General features: G+C 39.8%; 1 protein-coding gene across 7 annotated transcripts in view; it reads right to left on the bottom strand.

The window, feature by feature from the left end:
* The window catches only part of MCF2L2 (MCF.2 cell line derived transforming sequence-like 2), a 155867-nt gene that overhangs the window by 78270 nt on the left and 64602 nt on the right, over window positions 1–12995 (bottom strand). For all 7 annotated transcript variants that reach the window (XM_088061066.1, XM_088061067.1, XM_005525054.3 and 4 more), the window contains exons 10-15: window positions 12435–12554; window positions 11721–11912; window positions 11183–11374; window positions 10597–10774; window positions 1926–2029; window positions 399–487 (exon numbers count right to left, since the gene is read on the bottom strand). In XM_088061066.1, the coding sequence (XP_087917192.1) occupies window positions 399–487; window positions 1926–2029; window positions 10597–10774; window positions 11183–11374; window positions 11721–11912; window positions 12435–12554 (875 nt within the window). The remainder of the gene's footprint in view (window positions 1–398; window positions 488–1925; window positions 2030–10596; window positions 10775–11182; window positions 11375–11720; window positions 11913–12434; window positions 12555–12995) is intronic.

Below are 12995 nucleotides of genomic sequence, written 5' to 3'. Positions count from 1 at the left end.
CTTGAGCTTGCAGTTAAAAAATCCAGCAGCCCCTCAGAGATATATAGTCAAATGTGAATATTCTGAATGCCATGAGAGGATCTTTTAACACCAGGGGTTTTTGTAAATACTTGCAAGGCTTATTCTAATGACTTCTTCTCTCACATCTTGTACTTAATGCTTCTAAGAGAAAAAAAACTGGAAAAACGCCCCAACCCAAACAAAAGATAACTTATTTACTTTTCCATCTGATAGACTTGGTATAAATGCAGGGCTGTAAGCATTTCAGTGACTTTATTATTGCTAATTATTTATTAAACTTTGTGAACTTCAAAGAGGTTGTAGAGAATGTACTATAAATGCAGTAATTTGCATTCTAAGAAATAAAAAAATATAGTGGCTCATATGTGCAGCCTTACCTCCTCCTTGATGACAAGTTCTCATCACTTTCACTGGTCACCAGGACTCTGCTAGATCCTCCTTGACTGGCTTCATGCATCACTTCAATCTGATTGAGAAGGACATGTTAAAACTGAAAATACTTAAATTGCTGATGCTTTTATTAAGAGAACTTTAACTCTTTGAAAGAATAGAAACCAGATCCTATCTAACCTAGAAAGTCACTAGACAAGTTCAAATAATTGAAATCTAGATGTGCAGAAATATCTCCTATTTATATTCTCTGTCCTTGCTCAGTGTTGGCATGGAGACATTCCTTACTCCAGGCAAAGTCATTATATTCTTGCACCACAGAAGGTGAATTATCTCCTTGTGTAGATAATTACAGGCATAATAATCTGTTCCTTAGACTCTTGAATACTATTTTTTCATTTCCTGTCTGAAGCCAACCCAAAGACTTCAGGGTCTTTGTAGAATGTCTTTGCAGAAAATGTAGAATATTTTCAGAGTTCTTGGCAGAATGTCCTGTGGAGAAATCTGTGACTCCTCCGTGTGCCTCTGAGAAGTGTCTGTGTCCCAGCAGCAGTGTTGGGTGAGGCAGTGCTGAGCACAGGTACCTGTGCAGAGCCCGTGCCCAGGCTGAAACAGAGCTTTTGCACAGCTCCAGTGTTTGTTTTGATATATACTCACACACTCCCTTGTCCAGTCTTGCAGAATTGGATCATTTCAAGTGCTCTCCAGGCAAGTTTTAAGCAGGCTTTTCCCTCCTTTTGCCTGCAGCTTTAAGAGCACCAAGCACTACTTGCACTTACTCAAAAGCCAATCTCTTCAAATTCAGTTAAACAACCCATCTGCTGAGTTTGCTGTTAATCTGAGCCAATATCTAAATCCCAGCAGGATCCAAGTTCCTGAGCACTTTAATTTTTAAGGGTTGATTCTTACATTCTATATTCTAAATTATTTAGCTGGTTGATGATATTGATGGAATCCAGTAATGAACTGTCCTCATCTGAGCTATTATCAGAACAATGGGAGGAAAGGGGGGGAGTCATAATTTGCATTGTAGTCTTGGGAAGTGGATTTAAAAATTAATGAATGGATGTTTTATAAACATATACCGTGTTGCTGCATACACCTAACCACGTGGGAGGAATGCAACTGATTACATGCATTACTGATGAGAGTAAAACTGATTCTAAAGTAATTTTCTGTGAGTTTAGGCAAAGGGGAGACCACCTGTATGTTTCTGCTGATAACTGTGTTTTATTCTGTGCTTACTACTGAAGTGGGCTGTGCTGGCCATTTCAGAAAATGGACTGCATTTAATTTTTGCTTTCAGCTTTAGAGGAATAAAGATGAAATGTATAGGCAAGTCAGGGGTGTGGGTAACAGACAAGTTGGGCCAAAGTAGCTCCTCCTTATCAGACAGTTAACTTAGAAATACTCCAGGTTTATTTTAATTCCAAGTATAGGTATGTAAATCTATATTTACGAAGTTCTGAGTTCTCTCACAATATGGGATGTCCCCAAATGACAGGTAATCCTACCTTAATTCCACCTTTTGTCTTCTTAATGCTTTTCTTTTTTGATAACTCTACTTCAGGAACAGTCTTTGGAGGGCAGGAAATTTCTGTAGACCTCCTGTTGGTAGCTTAAAGAGTAAAAAAGAAATTAATATTAGAAAATATGCTAAAAGTTAAAATTTTATTTCTTATTAAAACCAATGAGCAAAGTGGTAAATGAGACCTGGCTTAGAGAACTGAGCTGTGCTGGAGCAGTGATGGACCAGGTGGAACAAGGGATGGGTTCCCTTGTTCAGTGCTGCGTTGTGTCTCAAATTGGCATCTTCAGCTCCACAGTAAGGATTACTTTGATTTGGCTTCCCCTGGGCAAACCATCCTTTGGACAGCACAGGTAAGTGTTAGCCAGCTATACCAACTTAGGTAATTGTCACTTGCGTAGTTTGTTTGTGTGGGTTCCCAGGAAATTTTGTTCTTGGTAATGGTTTGCTGATTGATGTTGGATTAAAGGATTTTTCCCTGTAAGGTTTCATTACATGAACAACTCTCAGAAGAGTAATTACAGAAGTTCAGTAAGGCACAATGACAGGTGTGTAAGGACAGAATCTGAGGATATTATTTCAGAATATGCCGTGTTCTGTCAGGTTTGGTGGCCCTTGTAGGCTCCGAGAGCTCCAGCTGACACTGAGGTGTCTGAGGCTACTGGAAAGTTATCCTTAACAACAAAACCACCTGTGCTGAGCCTGCTGTCCAAAGCAAAGGGCTAGAATGAACTGTGAGAAGGGGAATCATATACTTGGCTTGAGTAGAAAATAATATCTGATAACAGCTTTATCTTTGTTTTAGATTGGTGATGAGTTCACAGCACATGCAAATACAAGGCCAACACTACTCTCCCTTTTCTTTGTTGCTGAATTGATATAGGCAGCCATTCATGTCATGGGTGAAAAACATGTATGAAAGCCAAATGAAATGCTGCAAGAATCTGGGTCAGGCAACAAGGAACAAAATTGAGGTTAAGTCCTTTTTTTCTGGCAAAACTTTCTAATTGAACAAACACTTTTTCTAAGAATAAAAGCTGGTGTTTTCAAATGCATCTGGCAACATTTTGTTAAAGAGTGTTTCACCAAGTTTAATGTTTTGAAGTGTTGAGGGTCTTGATAGTCATTTTCTTCTTTGGGAGAAGCTGAGGGATATAGTAAAAAAGATGCAGACATCTTTGAATGAGGAGGACATGATATCAAAAGTTTGATGTAGGAGAGGTCTGAATACTTTTTTAAAAGAAACACCTTAACAAAGTTTTAAGTGCCCTTGTCATTATATATTCTATTAAAGCAGTTTTAAAAAAAGGCAAAAGGAAGCACATAGAAGCACTTGAAATTATATTCAGTTAAAAAGACAACGTATCAGTTTCACAGACAGTAATAATGCTAGCTGACATTTCTTTTACCCTGTGTCTTTTCAACAGCCTTATCACACAGCTGGGAAGAGAATTAATTAAAGCTGCCTCTCTCCAACTCTTCCCTAATCTTCTTGGATTTATCCAATGCTGAATGACATAAGGACTTGGCAATGCCCATTTCATGCCTGTTACCTCCTCACAATGACTCCATACTAGAAAGTTTCCTCAATGAACAGTGAAATCTGGCAGTCACTAGCAGCTATAATTGACTAGTGGAGAATTCTTGTGGTTCCCAGGACTGAGATGAAATGCAAATGTCCCTTTTTGGCTCTTCCATCACTCTATCAGAATATACAGCAGGGGACTTGTTTGGATTTTGAGCACTACTTCCAAGAAATACTTTTTTTCCCATCCTCAGGCAGGCTTTCCCTGAAGTAGTATTTGTTCTCTCAAAGGTGCTTTTATTTCACACAAAAAGTGGTGTACTGACATTTTGGAACAGAGGGAACAAAAAGATGCAAGATGCAGCACATGGAAGCTATTGATCCTGATTGTCAAACTTCTTCATACCTTTCTAATCTGCAGGGAGGGTGACTGCTACTGTTGGCAAACCCAGAATATTTGGTAAATTTTCAAATGGGTCTTTTTATGTGTTTTCCCATGACTCCATTCTCTGAGTAAAGTGTCTATATGCATCAGCAAATTCACCCTTTTTTTGTATTGATAAACCCTGGAAATTCTATTTAGCCAAGAAGTCTCACCTACCATGATCATTACAAAATAGGATGTGGTCAGACCTACTACACTAAAAACTATTACCTTCTGGAGCTTCTCCCAACTATATGCTATTTATACCTTGAAAAATCAGCATGAAGAAAACAGATATAAGACTTGGCCACCAGGACATTGTTTCATAATCTGACCCACACCTGAATACCCTAGATACGCTGCCAGTGTTTAGTTGCCCTCTCTAAATCTGCGTTCAGTTCACTAGATTGCTCTACAATCTAATCAAATTTTTATGGATATGTCATGGAAATAAAGGGAAACAATGAAAATAACTTCAGAAAACATGAGGACTTTTGCTTAGAAGACTGTAGTCAGCAATACCAAGCTGTTTGGCTTATTCATTAATCAGAAAATTTCGTAGCTTGAAGGGATGGTTGATACTGATATGAAAACCCTTGCTGAAAGCAATCAGCAGAAAAAGTGGAAATCAATTACAACTTTGATGTACGGATCACAATTTACAAGCTGAGAAAGCTCCAAGTGATTCAGGAAAGAGAGCATAGGGCAGTTTAAATGAAAGATGACATTCACAAGAAGCCAAACTGCAGGTGCTCCTTGATCCAGTAGCAAATTACTCAGGTCAGTTCACAATTTGAGTCTTGGCTTCTTCAGTGTGATATATTTCAGAAAAGGAGACAGGTACAAGATAAGAAAGCCTTCAAATTCAGCTGAATTGATTCATATTGACCCAGAGAACTTCCCTTTCCAATTTGACCCAGAAATGAACTGAAAATAGGAAACAAGCTGCTTTGGTTATGATTTGGAGAATTTTTCAGTTATTGACTAGCCCATAGTCAGAGACTGCTACATATCACGGCATTTAAGTAGTTTCTGGAGCAGGACAGAAAGAAACAGCCAAAATACCTGCCAATTATTATTGCACTAATTACTGTGGAACTGGAAATATAAGGGAAACTCCCTTACAAAATTCGGTTGGCTGTTTCAAGGTCAGTACAGTCTTGTCTTGCTGAAGAAGCTGAAAATTATAGTGTTGAGCTGCCTATTGAAAGAATAAAGGCACAGGAACAAAGGAAAACTAGAAATGATCTAATGTCTGCATGGTTTCTAGGTTGTTTTCATCCTGTTGTTTCACAGTACTCCCCTGGATGATACATAATGATGATTTCATTTTGAATTCATTAATATTTTAAATTGCTTGATGCTGCTTTTAAAGAAAATATTGTCAAAGGGCATGGTAAAGCAACATTTGGGTCTGTCACTTGCATTCACCTGGAGCACCATTACACTTTTCCAATGGGGCTTTAGTACTGCTTACTGGTTTTTTATGAACAAGTTGCATGAAAAGAATGGAATCACTGTTGCATTATTTAGCCTACAGCAAAGGGTAAATGGGCTGTGCTATCCCTACAGCTGCGAGAAAATGACAGAGACTCGTGTGCTCCGTTTTACTTTGCAGTCTCTCCACCCCTATAAAACTGAAATAAACTAAGTGAGGAAAACTTGCTGGGCTGCTTGTTAGAAAAAGCTGTGGTTTCACCATTTCCCTCCCTGCTCCTGCGTGGCAGGACCCAGGCCCCATCTCTCAGGTGCTGATCTCTTACAGAGGGGGCTGCATCCCCCACTGAGGGACAGACAGAATTGTGGGCAGCTCCCAGGTGCTCAGAGACAGCTGGGTTAGTTCACCTGGGTGAGTGACTAAGTTAGCTGCTGCTAGAATAAATGTAACTCATTAGCTAGCAAGAGACACAGGCCATAGTCAAGGGTTATGATACATACTCACCACCTGTAAGATTTTCCAACCCCCCCTGAAGTAAATGTCACACTTCACATTCAGGTTTGGGGGGAATTCCCACATCACATGTTTTTCCATCTGTTTTCCGTATGGGTTTGTGCATTCTCACTAATCATCTACAGCAGAATCAATTTCTTTTGGCAAGAACAAGCATGGAAATAACTAGTCTGCTAAACTTTATTGGGGCTTGCTGCTCATGCTGTCCAACAGGAACATGAGTTTGAAGATAATTAGTGGCTTAATTGCTGTTTTGAATGCTGGTGATGACAAAACAGTGTTTAGGCAACTAAAGAAACACCAGAGCAGCTATGGTTTGTCACTTAATGGCTTAGGACAGAAAGACTTTGCCATTCTTTGGCAATATAATTTAGACTTCTTTGCTCTAGAAAAATTTCTGTCAAGTCTCCTGAAAATCTCCTGGTATAAGAAGCACAGAACGAGGAATACTCTTGTACAAGGAATCACTACTTGGTTTCCTCAGACTGGCCCAAGTGTAATAGCAGTCCCACAACTAAAAAACTGAAACTTCAATTATAGAAATATACTGAACCATAGAAACTAGTGGTTTCTCAAACCATTCATGAAAGTGACATGCACCATCTCTTCTGAGTCAGCTGATCTCTCCACAGCCTCACTTCCCCTGCACACATCCCCAGACTCTTGCAAGAAATTCTTCCTTTATCCTCTGTCCAGATGTTATTAGTTAGTGAGTGTTATGCACTAGTGACTGTGAGGAATTCTGGATCGGATCCAATGAGCAGTTGTATACATTTAACTGAGATGGAACCAGCTTAAATTTTATTATTTAAAGAACTGAAGAGGCTCCAGCCGTGTTCCCCCCTTATGAATCTTGTGTTCCAAGCTGGCCTTCTAAGATGCTTGTATGGTGAGTCATGGATTTTGTATGTGCAATGTGCTCTTAAACATGTTATTTGTTTAACAAGCTCACAGAAATTTTGACATCTCTGCTCCTGTATTTCACATTTATGTTGCACACAAAGAGCTCTCCAGGTGAATATTTTATAGCACTTTTTGCTGCCATGTTCCAACTTTTGCCAGAAAGGTAACTAAAGCAAGACATTTTTCCTAACCACAGTCATTGAGATGGCCAAATCATCTTTTACAGAAATTTTCCAAGAGCGTGTGAGGCTGAAGGAATAGCCTTTGGGAAAGTTTCATTTCAAAGAGTAAGAGTTTGGGAGAATTACAAGCAAATTAAAATAGATAAATGCTAACTGCAGTGATCTCTAATAGCTTGTATTATCCTTTACAGTTCTGTAGTTCATCTCATTGTGCCTGACAGACTCTGTGGTTTGACTCTGTGGACCTATTCTAATTCACTCCATGCTTAAGAGTTTTGCACAGAAATGCAGAGAACAAACATGTAGTCAAATCATAAAAAAATTATGCCTTCAGAAGTGAATCAGAGCAAAAATATTTCCCTATCAAGTGCCACTTCTTTCCTCCCAACAGACATAGGGTCAAATGTAGCCGTTCAGCAGTATTCAAGCAGCTTCCATTGGGAGAAAACAGAATTCTCCTTAAAATAAGGTGTCATACATGCTACTTAAATATTTTCAAGGCTCTTATCATAAAAAGGTCAACAGAGTTTTCTGCCTTTTCAGGGTTGATCTGACAATAATATTTAATCAAGTTCTCACAGCTAAAACATGCATCAAATACAGCTGGCACAGACTTTTCAGCATTATAATAATTCCAGAACTAGTACTTCAGTCTTGAACGAGCCTGTCCCGCAAAATATAGAAGTCCACTTGTAAAACCAGAAGCATCGAGCAAAACTGAGAATAATCTAAAACTTTACTTCAGAGTTTCCAGACCCATAGAAAAGTGTTGATTGAAGGAAAGTCAACTCAGTTGCCTTTCTTAACCTTCACTAAGCTAAAAGATTGCTGAGATTCACCAGAAGCCATAAGAATATGGACATGAAACTGTGACAGTCATTTCCCCAACAGAAACCTGCTTTTTCTCTCAGACATGGTATCAGCTGTGCCTGTGTGCAGAAAATCCATCTTTGCCTATGTATTTGTCCATGTAAAATGGAAAGACTGACAGTTACAATAATGGAGTATTTAATGTCTGAGCCTCCATATCTGTGAAGATTTTTCCATTAGCACCCTGAATTGGACTGAATTTTCCCTACTGATCCCTGTTAGGAAAATGGATAGTCAGCAAGGAAGAACAAAACAAAATCTATTCTGGAACAAATGTAACTTCTTTTCCTTTCACAGACCAACCACCCCAGTGCTGCCATGGTATTGTTACTCTGCTGCCTGGGGACAAAAGCCTTTCTTTCTGGTCTTCTATTTCTGTTTACCACATTTTATTGCCTTTGCTTGCCTTTGTATTTACACAGTCTAGGAACATGGTATTTCCCTGTTGTTGCATTCTACTTTGCAAGCATTCAGGTATGTCCTGGGTAACAAATGAAAAATGAGTTACAAAACCTGTTTTGAGAAGGTGCTCTAAGCCTCTCTCAGGTTTTCAAGATGTTGCTCAATAAATTCTCCCCATAAGTAAGTGCTGATAGTGCATTGATGCCATAAATGTGAAGAAAGGACACAGAGGAAAGTCCAAAAGAGGGTAGCTTCAAGAAGAGCAGAATTTCACAGCCTCATTTTAAGCCTTGGAGTAGGACTCAGTGTCCCTGTTTCTATTCTCAGACACGTTTCAGCGTAAGACTGTGAAACATCTTGGTGAATTCCTCGGTTTATCTGTGCTTCAGTTTTATTTCTGAAAAACAGAGGTTAAAAACCTACCAGTACTTCCCAAGTGCTTTGGCATTCTGAGGGAAAGGGCCTATACACATGGCTGTTAAAGTCTGTTAAAGTCACTGACTGTGAGTCCCTGGATGAGCTGTAGGTACTTGTAGATAGGCACTTCTGAGGTACTCTCGGTCAGTCACCTTCAAGAATCTGAATGAAATGGCAGTCTGCTTATCAATGTCTGAACAGGACTGGGTTGCACTTTGCACCTCCTCACAACCGAAGCAGCATTTAAAAATAAATTTCACCTACCTATTATTTTGCAACAGGACATTAAAGGCTAAGCCTTGTCACGGAGTTACCCTATATGGGGTTGTATAATCATGAACTGTAATTCAAGGGACAGAGGAAGGGAGCATCTCATGACTCTGAAAGAGCTGATAGTATGTGGGATGGGCTGTATGAACAAGAATCAACTTAGAGCACTGTCATAACCTAGTGACTGTTCTATAAGGTTCTATCTATATCAACAATTTAATTTAAAAATCTGCAACTGTGCTAAAATGACAAGAAAGAAGTTTGGGAAACAGTTCAAGAGACTGCATGCATAAACAGAATGGCAAGATTAGTTTTTAGCCTGAAGATGCAGTTTCACAGTAGGTGAAAGCCATCCTAAAACTGTGCTGCCAGTGACAGGAACTAACTGGCTCTGACCTACTGACCCATAACCCCATTTTCTGCAATTTCCTTTGCTTGAGCACTTGTGGCCATGCAGGGAGCAATCTGATGAACTCTGACATTAGTGCTGCTTGGAGCAGGTGACTGGGCTGTGTGATCTCCAGAGCTCCCTGCACTTCTCTAACTCGTGCAATGGAAAAAGAATTACTACAGTTCTGCAGTCTGTTTATTCAGTTTTCAAGGCAAATCACAACTCCAGCAAACTGACTGCCCCAGTGCAAGAGGGGAGTGCAGTGCTGGAGGATGTATGTGCGGCACAGCAGGACCTCTTCACAGGCATTGTGTTCTCAGCTCGCCTTAAACCAAAAGAGAAGCTGAAACTTGAGGTAGGAACTGTGTATGAGAAACACAGATAACATGGTTTAGGGAAAAAATGTACAGATGTCAAACCAGCATGGGAACGAGAAGAGGATGATTTTCCTTTGGAAGAAGGGATGAATATTGAGGAACAGTATTGGTGTGACTGTGCTTGTATGCCTAGAAAGCAAAATTGTCAGGCTACTGGCCATCTTCCTGTTGGGAAAGCAGTTTATTGAATGCTCTTCATGCAAGTTAGAGGGGTTTTTTTAAGGCTTTTTGCTACAGGTTTCCCTTTTGAACAGCCCTAAGGGTTCCAAAGGGACAGCCCTTTCCTGCCCCCTGCCCCCTGCACCCCATGGGGTGGCTGGTATACAGGATACACTGTTTCAAATTAGCTTCACCCATGTTCCTTTTGCAGAAAAGAGCTATCTTGGTTAAATGCACACGCTAACCTCAAATCAGGAACTTTCAGTAATTTCCAAACAAGCAATGCTCAGCTTCTATGGTTAGCAGGGGACAAGGTAGAAAGTGAACTAACATCTAAGTAGAGGGGGAAAAACAAAAATTCCACAAATGAATCAGTGTTACTCACTCATGAACCCTTAATTTTGCAGATATCTGATTGAAACCTGAGGAATTATTACACTTGAAAGGCAAATATTCACATTACATTATTTGCAGTGTAGAAGAGGTTCTTATTGCAAGCTTGCATTGACCATCCTGGCTTGGGTATTTGAGAATTAGTAATACATGACACACTGAGACACAGTATAGAGATGTACTCTGTAGATCAGATTTAGGAAGAGAAACCTGGTAGGTTTTTTGGTTCACCCTTGCTGCAGTGAGAGATATTTCATATTCATTTTTACTAGCTGAACCTACAAGGCTGACACTGCACATCAAATTCAAATGATCATTCTGAGAACAAAAATCAAACATGACCATGTGGACAAAACATTGGTGTGAGTCTGAAAGCAGCTGCACATGGCCTACCTACTGCTGCTGGTCTGGTAATCTTTGGTGATGCTCGCTTTGGGGAAGATTCAGGATGTGGAGCAACAGGTTGTACTGGCCGAGTCTGTTTGGCTGCCAGCTTCTTCAGGCTTACTTGCCTCTTGTCAAACATTTCTTGTACATCTTCGAGTTTTTGTACAATTCTTTGGGCATTGGCCTTGACAAAGAAAAGGCAAACACAAATGGTTGTCAGCACTGGACTGAGCAAGTGAAGAAAGGACTTGTATTACCAGACTCAGACTAGAGCTGGAGATCATCACACTGTGCTGCAGTTTACTGCAGCCCAGTCCAGGCATTCTGCCCAGATCAGTTTCACTCTGCCCAGATCAGAATCACTCATGGTGATTCAAGCAGTGTTTCTAGCACTGCTCTGAAGAAAATGACATATGTGTTGCATGACTACTCTTATGAGTAAAGCTGACTGCCACAAATACTGACCTCTGTGCCCTTTTAGAGTAGGGAAAGAGGCATATTTTAGCAGAATCAAGTATAGTTCAGTACACTCTCATGGACAAAGCTATTGGAAATTTTTAACTTCTAAGTGAGCACATCTGAGGGGTTCTACCTTTATTTCAGGGGTGAGGATCATGTCAAACTGATTGTAGAACTCCTTTGGGTTGGAGAGCTGGTGTTCCTTAGCTGTTACCAAGAACTTCTCAATTTCAACGAGTGCAGTTTCAGCTCCCTCTTGTGACTGGCACTTGTCCACAGCTTGGGAAGCTAAGAGGTAGATTCCAGCTTCGCACCATTGGCTTGCCTTTAAAGAAAAGTAGGGGAAGATGGACTTACCATCACTGAAAATCCAGGTTGCCAGGTGTTGCTTTGACACTATGAAAAACAGATTTGCCCTAGCATATCATTTAAGGGGATCAGTGTTACTCATACCATGCAGCAGTTCCTGCCCACAAGTCACCCCATCAGCATATGCAGAACTGAACTTGCTGAACTAATGCAGAGCTCTGATATTCACGGTAACATTTACTGAATGAAATGGAGAAAAACCAAACTCAACTTTTTATCTTCATCGTAATTACCTGAGCTTAGAAAGCCCTTCATTTTTAGTAGAACCTTACCAGAGATGTTATCTGAGAAGGTTTGCTCACCTTATCTAACTGCTTATGCAGCTCAAGAGACTTTCCCAAAATATCATACTTTTTCTTGGTCTCATTGGTAAAGTCATCACAAATCCGCCTGAGTTCAACACACTTTGGTCTAATGGAGTCAACTGCATAATGGTTGTTTTGGATGAGCTGTTCTCCATGGAGAGCTAAAGACTGGGCCTTCTCCAAAGGTTCCTGTGAAATTAATGAGAAAAAGCCTCAGTTAGAATGGCATGCATATTAAGGACAATCCATCTTTGTAACTCTTCCTGTAGCCTGGTGGTAAGTAAAGGTTTGGAATATTAATACAGCTGATATGTCTTACTTTATATTTACATTGAAGGCCAACCTCAATGTCAATGAGTACATTGAAACTCGAGAGCTTCCATTTGGACATCAGGAAGTACTTTTTTGTTCTGAGGGTGACCAAACACTGGAACAGGTTGCCTGCTGAAGTTATGGAGTCCACTTCTTCTTTCTCCAATACTGAAGACATCATTATACAAGGTTTTTCCCTACTTTTTCCCCTAGCTTTCCAAGTAATAAAATGGAACTACTGGGTCTGAACAACCTTGGCTTCTGGAAATTACAATCTGTGTTTTGCAATTTAAAGTAATGACTTGTGAGACAAAGTCTGGACAAAAAAAAGGGACAGTGACAAAGAAGTGTCTAGAATACCATGTCTATACCAGCTAGAATACTAAATTGATTGCAAACCTGTCCTTTCTCTTCCAGATGTTTCTGTTCCTTTAGAAGGTTCTCGACTCGAGTCACACTGTCTCCAATGTCAACAAAACCTGCTTGTGTTTCCATGAGGTTATCCAATGTCAATTTTACCTAAAAAACAGCAACAACAAAAACATAAAACCAAAACAAAATAACCCCACCCAAACCCCATAACAAGATACTAATAAAAATTACAACAAATATTCACCTGCACCATTGAGAAGAGTCTGCATCTCAAGTTCAGTCTTTCAGCTTGTTCCAAAATGGAAAAGCCAAGGAATAAATCAATCAAATATTTTTCAAAGAGTCTCCCTGGTTCTCACTAATTAGGCCCACAAAGTTTTGACAATCTGTAACTCCAGAGTTTATGTTACTCCAGAATATGTATTACTCCAGTCTCTGGGCTGACAATTGGCCCTTCTGAACCGTATTCCCTTTACTCTGGTGGGATTGGAAAATTACCATCACAGAAGAATCTGTTTTTGATAACTTCACACCTAAATGCAAAATTATTTATCAAAATGTTGGTGTTCCACATTTTGGACTCACAGT

This window comes from Pseudopodoces humilis, chromosome 11 (assembly GCF_049639895.1).
Source record: "Pseudopodoces humilis isolate 2021_Gansu_Grassland_sample_001 chromosome 11, ASM4963989v1, whole genome shotgun sequence".
NCBI lineage: Eukaryota > Metazoa > Chordata > Aves > Passeriformes > Paridae > Pseudopodoces > Pseudopodoces humilis.
This window is presented reverse-complemented; position numbering and strand designations above follow the sequence as displayed.